The sequence below is a fragment of the Grammomys surdaster genome, unplaced genomic scaffold (genome assembly GCF_004785775.1).
Source record: "Grammomys surdaster isolate TR1022 unplaced genomic scaffold, NIH_TR_1.0 100, whole genome shotgun sequence".
NCBI classification, from domain to species: domain Eukaryota; kingdom Metazoa; phylum Chordata; class Mammalia; order Rodentia; family Muridae; genus Grammomys; species Grammomys surdaster.
The window spans coordinates 4,645,057-4,666,699 of NW_021604579.1; the positions used below are offsets into that span (position 1 = coordinate 4,645,057).

At 48.8% G+C, this 21,643-nt stretch overlaps 2 protein-coding genes across 3 annotated transcripts; one reads left to right on the forward strand and one right to left on the reverse strand.

Moving 5' to 3' along the window:
* Positions 1–6,774: 6,774 nt before the first annotated feature.
* On the reverse strand, positions 6,775–15,275 carry Hectd3 (HECT domain E3 ubiquitin protein ligase 3). Its single transcript, XM_028787722.1, has 21 exons — positions 14,844–15,275; positions 14,494–14,654; positions 14,149–14,241; positions 13,935–14,070; positions 13,574–13,689; positions 13,372–13,485; positions 13,156–13,238; positions 12,711–12,876; positions 12,428–12,509; positions 11,414–11,596; positions 11,245–11,297; positions 11,051–11,115; positions 10,851–10,954; positions 10,475–10,594; positions 10,280–10,369; positions 8,650–8,856; positions 8,331–8,460; positions 8,159–8,233; positions 7,955–8,036; positions 7,771–7,842; positions 6,775–7,680 (listed from the first exon to the last, which is right to left on the reverse strand). Exons 1-21 carry the CDS (start codon positions 15,210–15,212, stop codon positions 7,596–7,598), a joined length of 2,586 nt encoding a protein of 861 aa, XP_028643555.1. The 5' UTR covers positions 15,213–15,275; the 3' UTR covers positions 6,775–7,595.
* Positions 15,276–16,382: 1,107 nt separating this feature from the next.
* Positions 16,383–20,439, forward strand: Urod (uroporphyrinogen decarboxylase). 2 transcript variants are annotated; one of them, XM_028786488.1, is made up of 10 exons: positions 16,383–16,459; positions 17,095–17,207; positions 17,329–17,408; positions 17,486–17,548; positions 17,781–17,978; positions 18,081–18,242; positions 18,886–19,023; positions 19,149–19,249; positions 19,344–19,410; positions 20,208–20,439. In XM_028786488.1, exons 1-10 carry the CDS (start codon positions 16,440–16,442, stop codon positions 20,367–20,369), a joined length of 1,104 nt encoding a protein of 367 aa, XP_028642321.1. In that variant the 5' UTR covers positions 16,383–16,439; the 3' UTR covers positions 20,370–20,439. The 2 variants fall into 2 exon arrangements, with proteins under 2 accessions (XP_028642321.1, XP_028642311.1); XM_028786478.1 differs by having other exon boundaries at positions 16,426–16,459; positions 17,045–17,207.
* The last annotated feature ends 1,204 nt before the right edge of the window (positions 20,440–21,643 follow it).

The window sequence follows — 21,643 nt, forward strand, 5'->3', positions numbered from 1 at the left end:
CACACAGATATACATGCAGCGAGAAAAAAAATTAAAAATTAAAATAAAGAAAGGAAAGAAGGAAGGAAGAAAACTAAATGGCGCTGGGATTAAAGGCGTGTGCCACCACCGCCCGGCTCTCTCTAATCTTTAGCTCCCAGAAAACAACTGTATTTTCCTTTCAAGTGTAGTGTATGGTATTTTTAAACAATTTAATATTCAAAATTTTTGGATTTTTTTTGTGTGTGTGTATGAGCATATTTGTCATTGTGTGTGTGTGTGTATGCGTGTGTGTGTTTTTGCTTGAATGTATACATGTGCATTGCCTGAATCTCTGGTGCCTGTAGAGGTCAGAAGAGGGTATCAGGTCCCTTCTCACTGGAGTTGCAGACAATTGTGAACTGCTAAGTGGAATCCAAACCCTGGTCCTCAGCAAGAGCAACAAGTGCTCTTAACCGCTAAGCCATCTTTGCTGCCCATGACGTATGGTTTTGGATGAATGATGTAATGAAAGTATGACCTCATAAAGACATATTGAAAACCATGAGAGAATTTAACCTCTTCAGATAACTGTAGGGATACTTCCTTGACATAAGTGGTAGCAAATCCAGTCTGCATTGTCAGGAAATCAGCAGTTTAGTTCACAGGAATCAGCAACAGCAGCTCAATCCACTTGCAAACACTTCATGAATATACTGCAACAGGAACGCCAGGCCTCAGCCGAATCAGCATGAATCAGCAGGAGCCACCAGGACCAGTAGGGATACCAAGAGAAGTTCTCTACCATGCTTCTCTCATTGAAGTGAAGATCAGTGAAAATGAAGATGAAGGAAGATGAGAGACCAAGAAGCGTTGGAAAGCTAGCTATGCAAACAAACCCCACCACTGTCTGTTGAGATCTAGTTATACTCCCTCCAACATCACTTGACCTTCCACCAGCCTTGCCTCAGCAAAACACCACATCGGTCTGTCTTAGCAAGACTCCATGTGAGTCAGTATCAGCTGACATCACTCTGCCAATCAGCCCGAGTCCTTAGAAGAGGCAAGAAGCCCCTAGAACACCACCAGAAGTTTTTTGGTGCATTTCTTTCTATGAAGTCACTACAAACAATGACCATTAAAGAATGGTAAGACATACCAATATCACCAGTATTGTCTACAGTCTGTTGGATCCTTCTTAACATCATGCATCCTTTCACGTGTTTGCTTTGGCAAAACATCCTTTCACCTGTGTCTGCTTCAGGAAAACATCCTTTGACATAACTGACTTTCCAAAGAAACTAGAAGTTCCCACTTCAGAGAGATGCAAGCTTTTTGAAATTCTTCCTCTTGAAAGCTCAATTATCATTGACAATAAATATTGGTGGCTTTTTATGGAAGTGACTGGCTTTATTTTTGTAAATTGTTAGTCACATTTTCATGTCAACTAAATAGAATATTCCGTAGGGGAAAGATACTCATTTCAGCTGCAGCTCAATCATGAGAGTGCTTTTCTTGGAGCTAAGTGTCCTGTTTCTTTGGTATGCACAGAAGTCACACACACACATCCAATTTCACCACAGGAAACATTAAAGAGGCATGTACTCAGGTCCAAGGTTTAATGAAAGTAACATTTAAAACATTCATTTAAAAATTTTTAATTTGGGGGAACCCCATGGAAGAGGGAGAGGAAGAATGGTAGAGGGCTTGAGCTAGAGGGCTCAAGGGCGCCACAGGAACACAGCACGGCCCACAGAATCAACTGAGCAGTGCTCATAGGGGCTCCAGCACTGAAGTGACAATCACAGACCCTGCATGGGTCTGAGCTGTCCTCTGCATATGTGTTATGGTTGTATAGCTTGGTGTTCTGTGGGACTCCTAACAGAGTGGAGTGTCTGACTCTTAGAGCCTTTTATTCCTACTGGGTTGCCTTGTCTAGACTTAATAAGAGGGTCTGTGCCTAGTTGTAACTTATGCTGTGTCCCCTGGGACATTGGCTTTTTTTTTTTTTTTGAAGGGAAAAGGAGGAGGAGTGGATGGAGGGGAGAGGGGAAGGAGAGGAGAGGCACTAGGAGGAGAAGAGGGACTGTAATCAGGACATAATACATGAGAGTTTCCAGGACAGCCAGGGCTACATGGAGAAATTATCTCAAAAACAAAACAAAACAAAACCCCCCATATCAATAAAAACTTAGTTCTATGTGTATGAGTGTTTTGCCTACATGTAGGCTTGGAATCCACAGAGGCCAGAACAGAGCATTGGGTCTCCTGGAACTGGAGTTACAAATGATTGTAAGCCATCTTATGGGTGCTGGGAATTGAACCCAAGTCCACTGGAAAAGCAGCTAGTGCTCTTAACTGCTGAGCCATCTCTCCAGACCTCTTCATGTCTCTTTATCACACTGGATAAAGGCTATATTTTATCTGTTCCATTCTTCCCAGGACCCAGGATGTGCTAAATGAAGTGTTTAATTAGTTGGAATTTTCCTTCAACATCCTATTTGGTGATAGGAAAACTAGACCAAAAGCCCAGGCCACTGATACCTCTTCTCAAGTTTCCTTCTCAGTCAGTTATTGTTATTCTCATGTGAATAGCTTCATGCATATTAGTATATATCGTGTATACAGGATTTGTATTTGTATTTGTACATACAAATTAAAAATGAGTTGTTCTGCCAGGTGTAGTAGCACACTTCTTTAATTCCAGCACTTGGGAGGCAGAGACAGATGGATCTCTGTGAATTCAAAGCCAGCCTGGTCAACAAAGTGAGTTCTAGGACAGTCAGGGCTGCACAGAGAAACCCTGTCTTCAAAAACCAACCAGCCAGGCAGTGGTGGTGCATACCTTTAATGCCAGGACTTGGGAGGCAGAGGCAGGCGGATTTCTGAGTTCGAGGCCAGCCTGGTCTACAGAGTGAGTTTCAGGACAGCCAGGGCTACACAGAGAAACCCTGACTCGAAAAACCAAAAAAACCAACCAATCAAAAAAGAGTAGTTCCTTATGCTTTTCTGTTCATAAGTGATTACATCTCATTTCTTTCCCAAGGAGTGTGGGGTGTGTGTGTGTGTGCGTGCATGCGCGCACGGTGGGCCTCTTGTGGGTCCCACTTGGGGTTTAATAATGAAGATAAGGAGGCTCAGCTACCCATCGAGACTCAAGCCCACCCCCTTGCCACTGTGTCTCTCCACATGGCTGTGGCTCTCTCTGCTCTACCTCCCTGCACTGCTCCTGTTCTGCTAAATCCCTCTACCCCCATCCAGCATCAGCAGCCAGCATACAAAAAAAGTTATTAGCATAGCAGGAGTGGCATCACAACATATTCACTGTGAACCAATCCGCAGCAGGACTACATTTGTCCATCTCTTATGTTGCCCTTTGGCCAGACTGAGGGCTACTGTGAGCTCCGCAGGTAGGCAGTTTGCTTTTTAACATGATGATCTCAGAGAACCATCTTTTGGGGGCAGGTGAGGAAACAACAAATATCTGGTGCTGTCTGCACAGCAATGACCAATTGAGAATACAGAGACACTCCTGCATAGCCAGTTGATAGGATATGTGTGGGGATAGGTTACCCCAACATGTTTGTATGTGTGTGTCCTGTACTCACACACATACTACATCCGTGTGGGATGGAGTAGGCTCAGGAGGCCATCCTCTGCAGTGTGAGACACAAAAGAAACTTTTCAAAAGTTGGACCTTGGCTCACCAATATTCTTCCCACAGACTGTTAGAGAGCTCTCACTGGGAATTTGCTGGCTACCTCATAATATTCCATTTGGCTGTGGGCTTGTCAGTGCGGTGAGGAATTGTTATTTTTGGAGCACTGAGTGAAAGGAAGAAATAAGAAAAACAGCTTTGGCCACGTACTGCAGGAACTACAGCATTCCAACTTAGCTTTTGCACATCAGCCTGGTGATTGCCCGGGGGTGGGGGTGGGGGGATGGAATCAGAGAGCAGCAATTGCTGTGTTACTTACTATAAAATGCTTGGCATAGCCTCACTAACTAGGACTTCCTCAAGCACAAAGAGTTCCCACCATTGGCTTTGAAAGTCAGGGTGGGTATTGGTATTCTAAGCTGATGGGTCAGATTTTAAAGAAGTAATTTGATTAATTTTGGTGGTTTCCCACTTTTATCATAAACAATGTTTCAGATGTTGATTTTTCCCCTTTTTTAAAATTGGAAAATATGATTTTGAGGTCATTTTTTTGCTGATTCATCAATTATTCCATCAGTGCCTATAGCTGATGCCTGCTTGGACTTATTCCCACTTCAGTCTCTTTCCCTAGGACACCTTTAGGCTCTTGGGATCTATCTGAACAAAGTAAGGATCCAGCCTCTGTAGAACTGACATTCTATCAGGCCTAGCAGCCTAAATTATAAAGAAGTTTAAATGTTGGATGGTGGAGGATAAGTTATTTCTCCACCAGCGAAAATGAGCCAATTCAAGATGAATATAAAGGCAGGTTTATTGAGAAGCCGCACTTGGGTGGGCAAGTTTACTGGCCCTAAGGAAGGAGGCCAGGGAAGTCATCTTGGGGAAGGAGACAGAGGGGAGGGAGGAGTGAGAGAAAGAAGAAAGGGAGAAGAGAGAAGAACCCAAAATGTCTGGATTATATATATAGAAGAGTTTTGTTCCAGCATCTGAACCCTACAGTGGTGGCACATACCTTTAATTCTAGCACTATGGAGGCAGAGACAGGAGGATCTCTGAGTTTGAGACTAGTCTGGTCTACAGAATGAGTTTCAGGACAGCCAGGGCTACACAGAAAAACTTTGTCTCCCATGATAAGCTTTCTTGTCTCCAAGGAATAAACCAACATGGAATCAGATAATTAGAAGAGAGGGTGTTTTGGGGGTGTGGCTCAGTGCTAGTGTGTAGTGCACACAAGGTAAGGGAGAGAACAAACTGGCCAAGACAGCGAAAGGGCAGCAGAGAAAAACAGCGACATGAGAAACGAAGTTAAAGTTGAACACACTCAGGTTTGAGAAAACATCTGATCACGGGAGTGCTGACTCCATGCCACAGACCACACATCTGTAGCCACAGACACATTCTGAGGGAGATCTTACCTCCATTAATGAGGAAAGCAACTGCAACCTGAAGGTTGCCCCAGAACAGGCAAATGGCAGAAAACCCTTACATTAAAGGGTTCCTTTGCATTTTGGTGGCAGATACAGTACTGCTGCAAGTTTCTGGCTAGCCTGGGCTACATAAGGCGTTTTAGACCAGGACAGCCAAGATTACAAGGAAGACCATGTCTCAGAAACAAAACCAAAGCAAGGATTGGAAGTGTCTCAGAGATGTTTCATTTGACGGAACATATAAAGAGTAAAATGTTTCCGGGCTTATTAAAGAATGAAATAAATGGCTCAGCAGTTAAGAGCAGTTATAGCTCTTCTGGAGGATCTGGGTTTAATTCCTAGAGCCTACAAGTGGCTCACAAATGCCTGTAATTTCAGCTCCAGGGGATCCAATGCCCTCTTCTAGCCTCCTTGGGTGCTTACAGTCAAGCACACTCCCACCCCATAGACATCCATATATACACATAATTTTAAAAATAAATTTATTTATTTATTTTTTTTTTTGGTTTTTCGAGACAGGGTTTTTCTGTGTAGCCCTGGCTGTCCTGGAACTCACTCTGTAGACCAGGCTGGCCTTGAGCTCAGAAATCTGCCTGCCTCTGCCTCCCAAGTGCTGGGATTAAAGGTGTGCGCCACCACTGCCTGGCTTAAAAATAAAATTTTAATAAAAAGAGAATAAAATATTTCAGTGGATCCACATTTAGAAGTATGACAATTCGTCACCAAGAAGACACTTACTCTACACTTAATGAGAAAGATGTAGCAAGTCTCTGTGGGGAGTGTGTGCTCTGGAGCCAACACTGACTTAGCCTTGGTGCTTTACAGCCGGTGCCTGACATCTGTACTCCACGCTTCATTTCTAAATGAGTAAGTAATGCAAAGCAGGCTGCAAAATATGGTGGAAAAGAGATATTAAGGGCACGTGTTGGCCGGGCGGTGGTGGCGCATGCCTTTAATCCCAGCACTTGGTAGGCAGAGGCAGGCGGATTTCTGAGTTCGAGGCCAGCCTGGTCTACAGAGTGAGTTCCAGGACAGGCAGGGCTACACAGAGACACAGAGAAACCCTGTCTCGAAAAAACAAACAAACAAAAAAAGGGCTTATGTCTGGGCATAGAGACAAACTATACTCCCCAGGAGGCTCAGTGGGTGTGAGATTCAGAGTTTGGGAGAGATAAGTCTGGGCATGCACATAGCCATGTGAAGAGGCTTTCTCAATGGCAGCGAGAGCTGAAGACACATTAGGAAAGATTTTTAGGGTGCAGTCTGCTTCAATGGGCAACTGTTTACCCTGTACCAGGACACAAAGCTGACTGTCCAGTGCATTGTGCTTGAGGATGAAAGCACTTGGGGTAAGACAGGGCTGGAGTCTCTGGACCTTAGTTCTGTGGCACCTGGGGCAGACGGGTAATCCCAAGTGTCTCAGGATCCGGCTGCTCCTCAGGTATTCCAGCTTCACCCTCCATGTGCCGTTCTTCTGCTCACCTGCTTCTGGAAGTGGGCTTCCTGGCTCTGAATCACCACAGTCACCTCAAAAAAGCCAGCCTTCTGTCCCCCTTTCTGAACTCTCATTCCCAGCCTATGCTCCAGATGTACCACTGTGTGTCACTGTGAAGCCCACCCCTCCCATCAGGCACATAGGCCCTGCTACCAGTAGGGCGGAAGCCTCAGAGCTCCTCCTAAGACACAAGGCATTTTCTAGGAGTACTGTGAGTTTAGTAGGGATCCCAAAAGCACATTCTAAAGAAATGAATTTATTCATTTATTCCATTTCCCCAATGTAAGACGTTCTACAGGAGTGTCATGGAGGCCCTTGAGGGGAATGGAGGGGCGTGCACAGCCCTTAGAGCAGGTTTACCATCTAGGCCTTATTTTACAGTATAGGAACAGGTATTACTGAAATTTTAGAGGACAGAAGGATCCTCAACGGTGAGACCTTGGGGTGAAGGAGCAGATATGGAGTTGGGCTGGATAGGATCTGGAAGAGAGTAGTTTGGCTGCTGGTAAAGACTGCGTATTGAGTGGGTGTCTGTCAAGCCACGGGAAGAACAAAGCCCACAGCTCTGCTATGGAAGGAAGAAGACCAGTGTGCAGGGGATGGGTCCTCAACTGGGGCTTCTTTCTTGGGACCCGTGACCAAGGAAGATGACCTCACTCTGTCCTTGGCTCGTTACTCTAAGTACCATCCTATCAATTTTTAAACATTTTGAGCCATGGCTGAAGCTAGAAAAAAGGGGGAAAACGGGGAAACCAAAACATAGTCCATGGGTTGGGGAGCTAGATGGCCCCCTTCAAGTAGCTCAGGCCTGGCAGCTTGTGCTGGGCTTGTGGAAGATTCCCTCTCACAGAGGCTAAATACCTGGGGAAGCAAGCTCCAGCATAGTAGGGCTTGTGGGTCTGTGGGGACTGGAGCATCACTGTCAACTCATGGCTCCCACTGCGACCATACACAGGCACAGGGCCCACTGTGCTGACGTGTCTGAACCCATCACCTCTGTTGAGACCCAAACTGGGCTGGCCTGGATGAGGACAGCAGGACGGGCTTAGGCACAGCCTTACTCCTCCCAGGGGCTCATGTCAGTGTCGATGGCCACACAGTTGTATGCAGCATATCGGAGCTTCTCTTCGCATACCTTGGCACTAAGGAGGGAGGAAGGTGGCTGTCAGCCAGCTCTGCTGCTCCCAGGGCGCACTTCCCTGCCAGCCACCCTCCCACCTAGGAAGACGCACCTGGCATAGTGTGGGAGGAAGAGTGTGCTGGAGCAGGTGGAAGACTCAGGCAGAGCGTCTGTGGTCTCATAGCTGGGAGTTGGGAAGGGCAAAGGATTAGGAAGCTGTGGAACAACAGGCACGCGTGCGTGCATGCGTGCGTGTGCGTATGGCACCTTCTGCCCTTCTCTGTACTCATACCCACCCCAGTTTGTCCGGGTAGATGTAGATCCGAGCTGGAAGGCGGCTGCGGCCAGTGACAAAGCGTAGGAAACGGCTCCGGTCCTCTGGGTGGAGAAGAAAATTAAGGCTTGCACTGATAAAGGAGGTTCTGTAAATTCCTACCCACCTCTTCAATCCACAAGCCACATCCCAAGGCAATGCAAGCAGTACTCTGCCCTCTACTGACCATTGGTGAAATTGTTCAGAGCCTCCCAAAAGTACTGCACACGTGTGTCAGAAGGTTCGAAGTCCTCAAACCGAGCTGGAGGGGCCAAGACAGGAGTTCATTCTTCGGTCTCACACTGCTAGTTCTTAAGTCCCGCCCCTTCGGCTTCACTGCCCTATCACCTAGAACTCACTGAGTTTGCGCAGAGCATCCACAGTGACCTCTGGGTCCCCACACACTTTCTTTTCCAACTCTTGCCAGGTCAGCAAGTCCAGCACAGCTTGTGGTACCACCTTCAGCAGACCTGCCTGCATGGCTGCCACCTTGGGAGGAGGAAAAAGCCTGCCTGGGACAGCTGCACATTACTTTCAGGGTTCACTGGGGCATCTCTGTACTCGCTGACCAACAGGAATGAGGGGCGCAGCGTGAAAGCCAGCATCAGGGTGGATATTGGTCACCTACCAGTGGCCTCTGGCTGTCAAGGGAAGGGCCCACAGCTCCTATTTTCCTACCTGCTCCTTGCTTTCCTCTAGCCGTGCCTTCTGCACCAGCTGGATGAAACGAGAGCGGTCCTCATATTCCACCACGATGCCCGTGCCCCCAGGAACCAGCTCCACGACCTGCTGATCACTCAGGACGGTGGTGAATGTTAGCTCCTTTCCAAACCTGAGCTCAAATGTCTCCTTGTCCGCTCCTTCCATCACTTCCAGAAGCTTCACCTAGGTTTGGAGAGGCAGGGATGGCTACCAGCTTTCCACCGGGACAGTCTCTCCCCATTGGTAATGGGGAGTGCAGAGGCCAGGAAAGAGCTGGGGAAGCACCAGCCCTGGAGCCTAGGGAGGGCACCCTGCAGGACACGGCACCTGGCTCCACCCAAACGACAGCCAGAAACTGGCTTGGCCACAAAGAAAGTTGGGAGGCAGAACATCTTGGACAAAGATGAAAAATCTAAAGGCATAAAGAATGCTTTGCTAGGCCGGGCGGTGGTGGCGCACGCCTTTAATCCCAGCACTTGGGAGGCAGAGGCAGGTGGATTTCTGAGTTCGAGGCCAGCCTGGTCTACAGAGTGAGTTCCAGGACAGCCAGGGCTACACAGAGAAACCCTGTCTCGAAAAACCAAAAAAAAAAAAAACAAGAATGCTTTGCTAGGGCCTGAGTGTGGGTCAAATGGCTGAGACTCGGAAGTCACGAAAGGCCTTCTCGGGGTTCACGCTGCCCTGAGCCCAGGGCAGAGGCGCTGGGTGATTTAAATGAGGACTGAGATGAACTACCCCGGCAGCGTGAGATGGGTAAGAATCAGGGACAGGGACACTAGCTTTTACAATATATGGTGGGACCAGAACAAAGATGTCCTGAACCACAAGGACAGCAGTGAGACGGGATATGCACACTAATTCCAGGGCGAGGCTGACAGGATGCTGGGGAAGAAGAGTTAAGAGTGACCCTAAGCATGGTTGCCTGTGCCTGTAATCCCAGTGCTTAGGAGGTAGAGCAGGAAGATCATGAGTTCAAGGTTATCTTCAGCTACATAGCCTCAACTATGTAAGACCTCAACTATGTAAGACTGCAAGAAGCAAAAACAGGGCTGACAAGATGGTTCAGTGCATAAAAACACTGGCCACCAACCCTGATGGCCTGAGTTCAGTGCCCTGGATCTCACGGGGACAATCAATTCCCAAAAGCTGTCCTTGAACTGTTACATGTACACCATGGTGCGTGCACCTACCTCCGCCCCTCTCTCTCACATACACATTCTCTTGCTCCCTCTTTCTCATTCTCTGCCTCTCTCTCTCTCTCACACACACACACACACACACACACACACACACACACACGCTTTCTTACAAAAGGCAAAACCCAGAACAAACACAAAACCCACATAAAGACCCTGATGACTATGGCAGAGGCAAAGGTGGACAGGGTGCAGCTCTGAGCCTGGAGCCTGAGAGGGCAGTGTCCTGGGGTAAGGGGAAGAATCTGCAGAGTGCAAGGCTCAACAGTGCCATCTTGAGTTAATGCATAGGTGGACCCAGGCCGAGGAAGGAAGTGAGAGGTGGAGGTAAGGATTTTAGGAGTTACTAAAACAAAGGTATCAGCTGAAGCCACGGGGGCTGGGGAGCCATGGGTCCAGGCCCTACTCACCAGCACAGAGTCCACAGCTGGGAAGTCTTTGCTCCAGCTCACCTCCTCACCAGAGAGCTGCTTCCACACGAACCCAGGCAGGGCTAGAACCTGTGTGACAAACACTGCTGTCTTCTTACTGAACTGGCCAGGTCTACTGGTCCTTCTTTTGAGGGACCTGGGCTCAGCTGACAGGGTGATGATTGGGTTACTCACCAAGAACTCCTTACCCCGAAGGGCAGCCCCCATCAACTGTCCAATCCACTCATACTTGGCAAAGTCTCGGCAAGAGGGATTTGGCACATACATGTCCCGGGCCTCACCAGTGCCATTGCCCTGCCCCAGAGACAGAGTTGTTAGCAGGCATGGAGTAGGCCCTATTTTCCCACCTTGAGTACCCCACAGACTTTACTAGAAGTCTTCTGTCCCCACCCCACCATCTGCCTAATGTACCAAGTATGGTCCTCTCTGCTCCTCTCCCTCTGTGCAGAGGCTGCCTCAGGCAATTCCCTCCACTGCCCCCTATAGCTCTATCAGGTTCTCGAGAGGTTTGCAAAAATAGAAATTTGGTGGTGGGTGGGAAGACAATCACCTGGTTTGCTGTGCGCACAAAGAAGGGCAGAGGCACAGGGGTGTCAGCCGAGCTGGGGCACAGCTCTTCTGACATATCTGCCAGGCTGTCACGGAAACCACCACCTGAAATGACAAATGCTCTCAGCTGGGCACCTCAGAGTCCCAGAAGGTTCTAACATCCTAATAGGACAACAATTGGAACCCATGTCAAGGCCTCACCTTGGTCAATGATCCCTTCCGCAATGAATTTACATTCCCACCACTGGTCATAGCGCATGGGCCACCTGTGAATAGGGATGATGGATCTCTGCTATGCCAGGGCTGGGCCCAGAGACCAGCCAGGGAAGAGACTACATAGTGTGACAGTGAGAGGTACCAGGCAGTGTGTGCAAGCCATTACCCTCACGCCATACCTATAGTCCAAGGGCTTCTCATACTTGTCAGAAGGCTTGAGGCCTTCATAAACCTGGGGGCAAGAGAAGGAAGAAATAAGTGGGGGAAGTCTGTGTTAAAGAGCTGTCCCTATTCTTGCTCAAGTCTCTCTTGAACCCTTTACTGACCCTCCCTCAGTCTAGTCCAGACCTGGGTGAAGACTGCATTCTTGCAGGCAGGGTCCCGAGAAGGGCAGGCACGGTGTTCCATGGCAAGGCGGCGGTTGATGTACAGCCGCGGCATGAAGCTGGGCTTGCTGCTCTCTGAGTCACGCAGGCACTGTGCTACCAGGCTGGGCCGCTGGCGTGACAACAGTAGGAACTGTTTCACTTGCTGGTGTGAGGAAAGGTGGCCAGGGCAGAATGAGTGGGCAGTCAGCTTATGTGTAGGCCCTGGGACTTTCCTCTATGCCTAGCCCCAACTCCACCATTCCAGTCCAAGTCTAGTCTGTTCTGTTCTTGCCTGTAGTTTCTTCTTTAACCACAAAGGGGAAAAATTTAAAACAACAACACAAATCTAATATTCTTATAAGCTTTTTAATACTTCCACTGACCAGAGAAAAGTCCCTAGTTCACAGCCTGCTACACAAGTCTCTTGAGAAGAGACTGCGCTCCTGTCAGCCAATTTCTAGCCTCATGTCACACCCACTCCTAGCTGTATGGTTTCCTTAGTCACATGGAGCTGCCTTAAGACCTGCAGGGGTACCTTTTGTATAGCTGCCCCGCCTGAGCTGTTATTTTTCCTCCCCTCCGATTGCATATTTCACAGCCTGTCTGTAAACTAGCCCCTCAAACACTAACTTTTGGTCACTCGTGTCTGGCTTTCTTCTTGCTTTTCAGAACCAGTAAGGGTCTAGCCCCAGAGGGGTTCCAGGAACTTTCTGTTAAAGAATGAAAACTAAGGGCTGGGGAGGCAGCTCAGTGATTAAGAGCACTGACTGCTCTTAAAGAGGTCCTGAGTTCAATTTCCAGCAACAACATAGTGGCTCACAACCATCTGTGACGGGATCTGATGCCCTCTTCTGTTGTGTCTGAAGATAGCTACAGTGTACTCATGTACTCATATACATAAATAAATAGGTAAATCTAAAAAAAAAAGAAAAAAAAGAATGAAAACTAGGCAAATAGCCCAATGTCCTGATAAGTACTGCAAGCCCAGACTCACCTTAATCTCACTGAAGGTGCCCAGTGTGTGGTCCCATGCAGGTACTAGGTGGTGCAGGACACTGTCCAGGATTTTGATGAATCTGTGGTAGTGGGTAAGATAAAGAGTTAGGCACAGATGTAAGACCCGAGTCTCTAATCCACAGGGGCAGAAGCAAGGCTCAGGAGGTACTCTGGCCCTTGAAGCAGAATGACTCATTTTGCCAGACTTTGGGGCCTCTTCTCTGCAGATTCCCAAGGCTTAGGGAGGGAAGGGAATCCTGCAGGGCCAGGACCATACCTACCTCTGCAGAAGGACAGCTCTGCGGTACAGTACTTCTGGGTCTGTGCCTTCTAGGCGTGGATACCGCACCAGACTGGCTGGCTGGAACAGGTCTGCATTCAGCCCTAGCTCTCGCTGTCTAGACGACTTGATCTTTACCCCTCGAAGACGAACATCGATCCCGTCATCTGAGGACAGATGGAGTCAGAGTAAGGCCATTTTGTCACTGTTAGCCACAGAGGCTTCAGAGACTCCATCACAAGATTCATGCCACCTCTATGCTGCCGGAGCGCCTGTGGATCCCAACCCAGTACCTTCTCCAGATGAGCCCAACTACCTCTATGGCTTTATGGTTGGTGTATACCCAGCACTGTATACTATCTCTGGTCCTGTAGCTTTATCCTAACTCCACACTGTCGGCCTGCCCTCATCCACATCCTCGGACGCCATATAGCCTCGAGCCCTACCTCGACACTCAACGATTCGGATCTCAATGATTGGAAGGTGGACGGTCATGTCCTCTAATACACAGACATCCCCGATCAGGGTCCTAGAGACAGGTATAAAGCAGTTCAGGTATTTGCTGCCTCAGGCCTTCAGGAACTTCTGGGGTTCCATTCAAGCTGAGCTTGGCCCCATTGCTAAGATCATGCCCCACTTCCCACCCAGGACAGCTTGCTCACTCGTCAATGTTCACGTCACTCAGCTTCTTCAGGTTGTCCCCTTCACCTCCATAGACCACTACCCGCTTTGGCATGAAGTTGTCATCTGTGGTGTCCACTGTGAGTAGCAGCTTCCTGAGGGCTCAGAGTATGGATCTGAGTGAGTCCCTAGGCACCCATAGCACATGGCTCGCCCACCCTGTCTTGCCCAGAGCCCACTCACTTGACAATTGTGCCTTTCTTCATGGTAAGCCGTACCCAGTGTTGGCACTGGGACCCATCACTCTCCCAGTAGGTATCCGCATTGCTATCTGTCAGGCAGGACACATTGAACTCCTCCTAAGGTAGGGGCAGAGAGGTGGAGTTAGAGTGGGCCTGTGTTTTGGGTCAGGGAACAGAAACAGCAGAGTTGGAGTGGGGGTGGGGTAGGAAGGGTTTCTAGGGTTCCTTAAAGGGATTCCAAAGGTAGTGGGATTAAGTAGGGCCTATGGGGACACTGGTTTGGCCCTAGTTTGGTGATGGGAGCTCTGGACCTAGCATTGAGGGATGTGGCTGTCTCTAGGCACAGGAGTCCCAGCACCCACCGTGTAGGAAGAGACATCGATGCTCTCCACAAACTGCTTCACACTACCCAGGTTCTCATCCTCTTTGCCCAGGTGGTCATACAAGAAGTGGATCAGGTCCTCGTCGCACTCGTATGTCCATGTTGGCGGTACATAGCTAAACAATCCCAAGCCTCTAATTAGGCTGGGTTCAGGCCCTGCTCCCTCCTCTCCCACCCCATTCCAGATAACTCACAGTAGCCTTTGTACAGCTTCTGTGTATGCCTCTGCTGGCTGAGGCCTGGACCCCAGGCGATGTGAGTACGTCAGGTCCACCACCTGTTCCCATCTGTGGGCACAGAGTGGAGTAAATGAGGAGGGAGGCACGGGCAACAGGACACCATGTTCGGGATCTGGAGCCTACTCGAGTTCTAGCTCCAAGTCTCTAGAAGCCTCATCTCTCCCTTCAGGTCTCATCTCTGCCAGTTCTTACCCCATCTCCACCCAAATCTCTCACACAACCCAAGGTTTTGATTTTGGTTGTGTTTCCAAACCCTACGCATCTGTCAGACACCAAATCGCGTCCTCTTAGTTGCAGGACCTGAGCACTGGCCGGTAGTCCACGCCAAATAGCTGCTGCTGCCGCTGCAGGTGGTCCGGAGTGTCAATAGGTACAAGGCGGGCTCCGCCCTCAGCTGGGCGACACACTAGAAGCCAGCCTTCGTCCAGACTACAGTCACTCAGGTGTTCCGCCAGCTGCTCCTGCAGGGACGCGCCAGATGGAGACAGCCGTCAGGGGACAGAAATCAACTCAATTGCTCGCATAGCCCAGCCCAGGGCAAAGAGCACTGAAAGCAATGTCAGCTCACTATGGGATAAGGGGACAGAACAACCAGGGCTTTGGCTAGATCCAAGGGGTCTTTTGTGGGGTCCCTGCCAGCCGGGGCGCACCTTGGTCAACTTCACCCAGAGCCCGTGGCCGTTGCACAGCTCCTCGCCGGTGGTGCGCACACAGGCGCCTCGCCGGAGCTCAATACTGTCACGGGCGGCGCGCAGCGGTCCGGAGCCTGTGCCCGGGGCAGGGCCCGCGGCACCCACTCGCAGCCCCAGGCCCTCTGCCTCCCACACAGGCAGCAGCACGCGCGAGGGTCCCGCCGGGTCCTTGTAAAGCTTGTAGAGCACCTCTCGCGGCACGAAAGCCAGCGCCGCGGGCAGTGGCAGCCCGGCCCGGAGGCTCCGCGCCGCCTCGGCCAGGAAGCGCACGCGACCCAGAAGCTGCCGCGGGGACTCAAGCGCCGCGCCGGGGCCAGGACCGGCCATAGTGAAGCGGCTGAAGTGAGACTCGTCCAGGGAAATCCTGCCCCGCCGCAGCCGGGGCACTGCGAGCAGAGCTTCCCACCACACCCTGCCCCACCTCCCACCCTACCATACCGTATGTTTTAGATTAAGTGTACAACCGATTACCACCATATCGTCAGGTGTACTCTGAGAGTCCCTATTTTGTGACGCGCTCCCTTGTCCCCACCCCACCCCCCGCCCTGTCCCTGACTTACCAAATCAGAATCGAAACTAGACTCTTAGGGTAAGGGCTCATTATGTAGCCCAGGGTGATCTCGAGCTCGCGATCCTCTTAACTAGCGCTAGTGCTACTAGCCTTGATCAAGTCTTAATTCGATCTACTCTGTTGCTTTGGCCCCTCCTGTTTTTGTTTTCCTGTCAATGAATATTACATTTAAAGAAATATTTCTGGTAGTCTTGTGTTGTTTTGTTTTGTTGAGACAGAGTTTCTCTGTGTAACTCTGGCTGTCCTGGAACTCACTCTGTAGACCAGGTTGGCCTCAAACTCAAAGATCCTCGCGCCTCTATCATCCGACTGCTGGGATTAAAAGAGTGAGCCACCACACCACTCTTGAGAAATTTTATAAAAATTGTTCAACTATCTATCCTAGGGGGTGGGTGACTAAATGTTTGGTAGAATGACCCCTTCCCCAGTCACTGACAAGAATGTACAGTCATTCTGGATAGATGCTATTTGCTGCTTCTAATTCTGGGAGGCTAATAATCGTTGCCCACTTAAATGTGATTGCCAATTTTTGGTTTCCTAAACGATTGGTAGAACGGTCCCTATTTCGCTCAGAACTCTATCATTCCTACAAATTGGTTAGTAATATAAGTCTAAAATCTTAGGTTCCTATACAGCCTTTTGCATCATTCATTTGCCCGACAACATTGTTAGATGTGAGTGAGAGCGAGGGTTGTGCTAAGTCTTCAGGAGTTCTAGACCACAGATGAGAAAAGTTTAAACATGTATTGAGAAGTCATTTTTTTGGGGGTCATTTGTTACTGCGTCGCAATAATGGACTTTACGGTATAAAAAATTGTTGGGGTCCTACGGGCATCAGGGAGGGCAGCCCCACAGCTGTCATTGGATTGGTCACGTGGTTCTCAATATGGCGCCGCCCAGGGTTCGCTTCAGGAAGGGGCGGAGCCTGGACTGTCGGGGCGGATACTCCGATTAAAGCGGCGACCGCTCAGTTACTGTTTACCATGGAAGCGAACGGGTTGGGGTGAGTTTTCTGCTGCACGCACTGTGGCTACGTTGCTTTCTGATCCGAGTCTTCCAATTCAGGGATATGTACTTAAACTCTTATTTTCTGGAGATCTCCAAGTACGAACCCAAGTCGCTGAGGTTCCAAATCTTCTAATCATGGAACGGAACCTTTCCCGCTCCCTGCCCCCCTCTTCCCGCAATCTCCATTCCAGGGACTACCTTGAGGGACTGCGTTCCAAGACTTTCTTTCGAAGTGACTCAGAACTTCTAACTAGCACCTGGGACCATCAGCTTTGACCCTTTCTCTCTCGTTTTGGGGATTCCCAGCTTCAGAAGCTTGCTGCTCAATTCTCGAAATTAACTCCTTTTCCCGAAACTTCATTACTGGATTTTTATTCCATTTCCCTGGTCCCTCTAGCTTCATTGAGTTTGAGAAAGTGGACAAATGTGTAGGAAAGAGGCCCTAGTGGGGCCCTCCTCCTGGGAGCTTGTGTGCTACTTGATAGAGAGGAGGCGGGATGGGTGGGAGCCATGGTTTGCAAGCAGGCCTGGAGGGGGCAGATAACAGCCTGACTGAACCTGTGCCTTCTCCAAACCCCAGTCTAGCATAATGACATTTACTCCTACCTGTACCTTCCACCTGATCTCCAGACTCCAGAATTTTCCGGAGCTGAAGAATGACACGTTCCTGAGAGCAGCCTGGGGAGAGGAAACAGACTATACTCCCGTTTGGTGCATGAGACAAGCAGGTCGATACTTACCAGGTCAGGGTCAAAGCTATGGTCTAGATAAAACTTGAAATTCTAGATGGTGAAGTTCTTCAGGGGAAGGTGATAAATTTGGAAGACCTCATGGCTGAGTCCTGTCCTTCATGTCCTCTTATAGAGTTTAGGGAAACCAGGGCTGCTCAGGACTTCTTCAGCACCTGTCGATCTCCTGAGGCTTGCTGTGAACTGACTCTGCAGGTGAGGGCCCCACAAACAAGGGTGGGGGTTATGCCCTCAATGTATCACTTTACTAACCTATTTGCTATTCCCTGCAGCCACTTCGAAGGTTTCCTCTGGATGCTGCCATCATTTTCTCTGACATCCTTGTTGTACCCCTGGTACTCAGTCCTGATCCTGGAATATGGGCTTTAAAGAAAGAGGGGAGAGGGAGACAAGCACTTATTCGAAATCCTCTGTCCTGTCTGGTTTCAAGATAAATACATAACTGGGAAGAGGAAAACACTAGGAATGGAGTTTGTGGGGGGTTTAGTCTTTTCTTTGTCTCATGTGTTAAATAGAACCCTTCCCTGAGTTCCAGGTTGTGTACCCAGATATTTTCTCCCCCTTAAGGCACTGGGCATGGAGGTGACCATGGTACCTGGCAAAGGACCCAGCTTTCCAGAGCCATTAAGAGAAGAGCGGGACTTAGAGCGTCTACGGGATCCAGCAGCAGTGGCTTCAGAGTTAGGCTATGTGTTCCAAGCCATCACTCTTACCCGACAACAGTTGGCTGGACGTGTGCCACTGATTGGCTTTGCTGGTGCTCCGGTAATGCCACCCAGGGGTGTGGATGGGAGCATGAAGAGGTCAGGCTAGTAGGTCTGGAATAGACAAGGGATCCTATGTTCTGCCATCTGCATCCTTCTGCAGTGGACCCTGATGACATACATGGTTGAAGGCGGCAGTTCAAGTACCATGGCTCAGGCCAAGCGATGGCTCTACCAAAGGCCACAGGCTAGTCACAAGCTGCTTGGCATACTCACTGATGCTCTGGTCCCATATCTAATAGGACAAGTGGCTGCTGGTGCTCAGGTGAGTCTTTAGGGACAAATAGGTTGCACCTTGGTCTGTCAGGTTCCAAAGCAATGGTTTCCTAAACTGGAGAAAACAGGGATGTTACTTTTCCTTCAGTGATCTAGTTAGAGTATCTAAAGTGGTTCTCAACCTTCCTTTAATACAGTTCCTCATGGTGTGGTGACCCCCAACTATAAAATTATTTTGTTGCTACTTCATAGCTGTAATTTTGTTACCGTTGTGAATCGTAATGTAAATATCTAATATGTATGATATCTATTATGTGATCCTTGTGAAAGGATCCTTCCACCCCAAAGGGGTTGTGACCCACGGGTTGAGACCATTTAGATTCTTAGCCCTTCCTGAAACTGTCAGCAGAGCTTAAGTCTGAGTGTTTGGAGTGTGAAGCTGCTATTAGGATCTGGAGAAGGTAAAACTTTAATCTACCTGCCTCTGCTTCCCAAGTGCTGGGATTAAAGGTGTGCACAACCACTGCTGGCTTCTATTTTCTTTTAAGGCAAAACTTGTTGACTGGAATTGAGCTCCTAGCCTTGGGGAATGTGTCAGGGTTTAAAGTCACCTGAGGAGAATTAAGACATCATGTGTGTGTGGAGCCTGAGGTACTTCCTCTTTGTGTGTTTTTCTTATCACCTGTTTACAGGCATTGCAGCTCTTTGAGTCCCATGCAGGACATCTTGGCTCCGAGCTCTTCAGCAAATTTGCACTGCCCTACATCCGTGATGTGGCCAAGAGAGTGAAGGCTGGATTGCAGAAGGCAGGCCTGGCACCAGTGCCCATGGTGAGGACTGGGACAGGTTGAGTGAAGGGTGCAGCACTCAGCCTGCATAGACTGAAATCACCACTGGAGGGCAGCAGAAGCACACCCAAGAAAGGCTTAGCATCAGAGATCTGCTTTCTCTCCAGATCATATTTGCTAAGGATGGACATTTTGCCCTGGAAGAGCTGGCCCAGGCTGGCTATGAGGTAGTTGGACTTGACTGGACAGTAGCTCCAAAGAAAGCCCGGTAAGTGACGGAGGAGTTGGGCAGGAGAGGCTGAGGTGGAGGGGTAAAATCCCCAAATAATGCAGTAAGAATGTGGCAATGGCTCTGCTTCCAGGGAGCGTGTCGGGAAGACAGTGACTCTGCAGGGGAATCTGGATCCCTGTGCCTTGTATGCATCTGAGGTAATAACTGGGTTCAACATGTGTGTACAAGGTTTCCTCTGTGCAATGGTTGGGATCATGTATGTATAGTTTTATTACACGTTTCCCCTCTCCTCAATTCTGTACACACAATGTAAACTCTAAAAAAGCAGGATATTTTTAAAATTTAAATTTTATTTTTGTGGCTATTTGTCTGTTGTTTCCCCCCCCCTCCCCCATGGACACTCCCTGAAGCTAAGGACCCAACCCAGAGCCTTGTGCTTCCTGGGCAAGCTTTCTACCACTAAGTTAAGTCCTTAACTCTGCCTCCCTTTTTTGAAACAGTCTCATGTAGCCCAGGTTAGCCTCAACCTCACTGTGTTGCTGAGGTTGGCCTTGAACTTATTATCTTCCTGCCTCTCCTAAAGTGCTAGGATTATGGACATACCCCATCACACCCAGCTCTCATTTGTATTTTTTGGTAATATTTATTATAATTGTGTGTTGGGTCTGTATGCTATGGTACATATGAGGAGGTTAGAGGACAACTTCGTGGAGTCAGTTTTCTTCTACTTTTTTTGGGTCCTAGTGATTGAACTGAGGTCATCAGGATTGCATAGCAAGCACCTGACCTGCCGAGCCAAGTCACAGGCTCCTCATTTCTATTTTCTTAGTGTCTGGGACATAGGAGGCATCTGATAAATTGTTAATGACAGTACACTGTGTGGAAGCACTCTTGCACGTGTGTGTGTGTGTGTGTGTGTGTGTGTGTGTGTGTGTGTAGGGAGGATACAGCTTTGCTGACCTCTCCTCTAGACAGTACCCTCTTGGTTCTCTAGGAAGAGATTGGTCGACTGGTACAGCAGATGCTGGATGACTTTGGGCCACAACGCTACATTGCCAACCTAGGACATGGGCTTTACCCTGACATGGACCCAGAACGTGTAGGAGCCTTTGTGGATGCTGTACACAAACATTCACGTCTGCTTCGACAGAATTAAGTATATGCCTTTCTGCTCAAGTGCCACCAACACAGATTGTTTCAAGGAGAATAAAAGGAGTTGGAGTCTACCTTGTTCCTTTGTTTGTAAAGGCTTATGTCCTTATCCTCAGTTCTTTCTGAAGCCCCCCTCCTCCCTTCCTGTCCATCCACCCCTTCTCTCTCTGTCTCTCTCTCTCTCTCTCTCTCTCTCTCTCTCTCTCTCTCTCTCTCACACACACACACACACACACACACACACACACACACACACACACACGGCCTCAAACTCAGATCTATCTACCTGCCTCTCAAGTGCTGGAATTAAAGGCCTGTAGGACCAGGCCCAGCTCCATTGTTCTTTTGTTAGGCTTCCTCTGCGCATTCTTCCCAAGTCTGGGCTCAGGTATCAGTGGAGAAGTGAGCATGCACTACAGCATTAACACCAGGCTCACACTATGCTTATGCTATCAGCCATCCAAGCTCAGGAGTGAGATGATACTAGGTACAGCTTTCCAGTTAGTTGGGGGTGTGGCATTTATAGACAAGGGTCAGGGTCCCTGTAACATAGGGCTTTGTGTCTCTTAAGGAAGGAGAAGATAGCTCAAAAGGGGCACAGAAGACCATAAAACACTTCAGAGTTCAGGAGGGGAAGAGGAGCTAAGGAGACTTTAGCTTTGATACCATAGTATGGGAGGGCAGAAAGATACAAAGCTAAGTTGCTTAGGATTGGAGCCTTAGGTAAAAAGGTCTCTGAAGCCAAAGGTATTTAAGTTCATTCTGCATTATTTTCTGAGTATATCCACTGGTTTTCTCAGAATCTTTGCTCCTGATTATCATGGGATATTAGGAGAGTACCGTTTCCTAGGACAAGGTTTTGAGATGTACCTTAGAGCCGCGGACGTGGGTGTGGTGTGAGGACTCTTCCATCTGTCCATTAGTGTACATCTCTGTTTAGGCCCAACCAGCTCCCTGTCCCATCAAAGGAGAGAAGGGCTTCACTTACTGACAACACAATTTCTGCTTTTAGGAAAATGTTTTTTGTGATCCATGATTTATTCATAGAAAAGCACTGAGTTCACATACTTGCTAAAAAAAAAAAAAAAAAAAAAAAAGGGCAATCATGATACAGAAATGGGAGTGGCTTTTTCGCCAACCCATTGGGCTGAGACAGTGTAGGGGCCCTTGGCTGGACAGTAACACATTAGTAGCCATGAACAGTGAATACAACTTACTGGTCAGCTTGGAATAAAAAAGATGACAAGTAGTTTTCAAAGAGAAAAATAAAGTAAATCT

Excerpts from the sequence above, each read along its gene's own strand:
- Hectd3 (XM_028787722.1), bottom strand. The coding sequence starts at position 15,212 with ATGGCCGGTCCTGGCCCCGGCGCGGCGCTTGAGTCCCCGCGGCAGCTT. Across the intron at positions 13,690-13,934 it reads TCGATGTCTCTTCCTACACG|GAGGAGTTCAATGTGTCCTG; the intron begins GTGGGTGCTGGG and ends CCCCTACCTTAG. Across the intron at positions 8,234-8,330 it reads GGATGCTCTGCGCAAACTCA|CTCGGTTTGAGGACTTCGAA; the intron begins GTGAGTTCTAGG and ends TGGCCCCTCCAG.
- Urod (XM_028786478.1), top strand. The coding sequence starts at position 17,054 with ATGACATTTACTCCTACCTGTACCTTCCACCTGATCTCCAGACTCCAG. Across the intron at positions 17,979-18,080 it reads TTGGCTTTGCTGGTGCTCCG|TGGACCCTGATGACATACAT; the intron begins GTAATGCCACCC and ends ATCCTTCTGCAG. Across the intron at positions 19,024-19,148 it reads GCCTGGCACCAGTGCCCATG|ATCATATTTGCTAAGGATGG; the intron begins GTGAGGACTGGG and ends CTTTCTCTCCAG.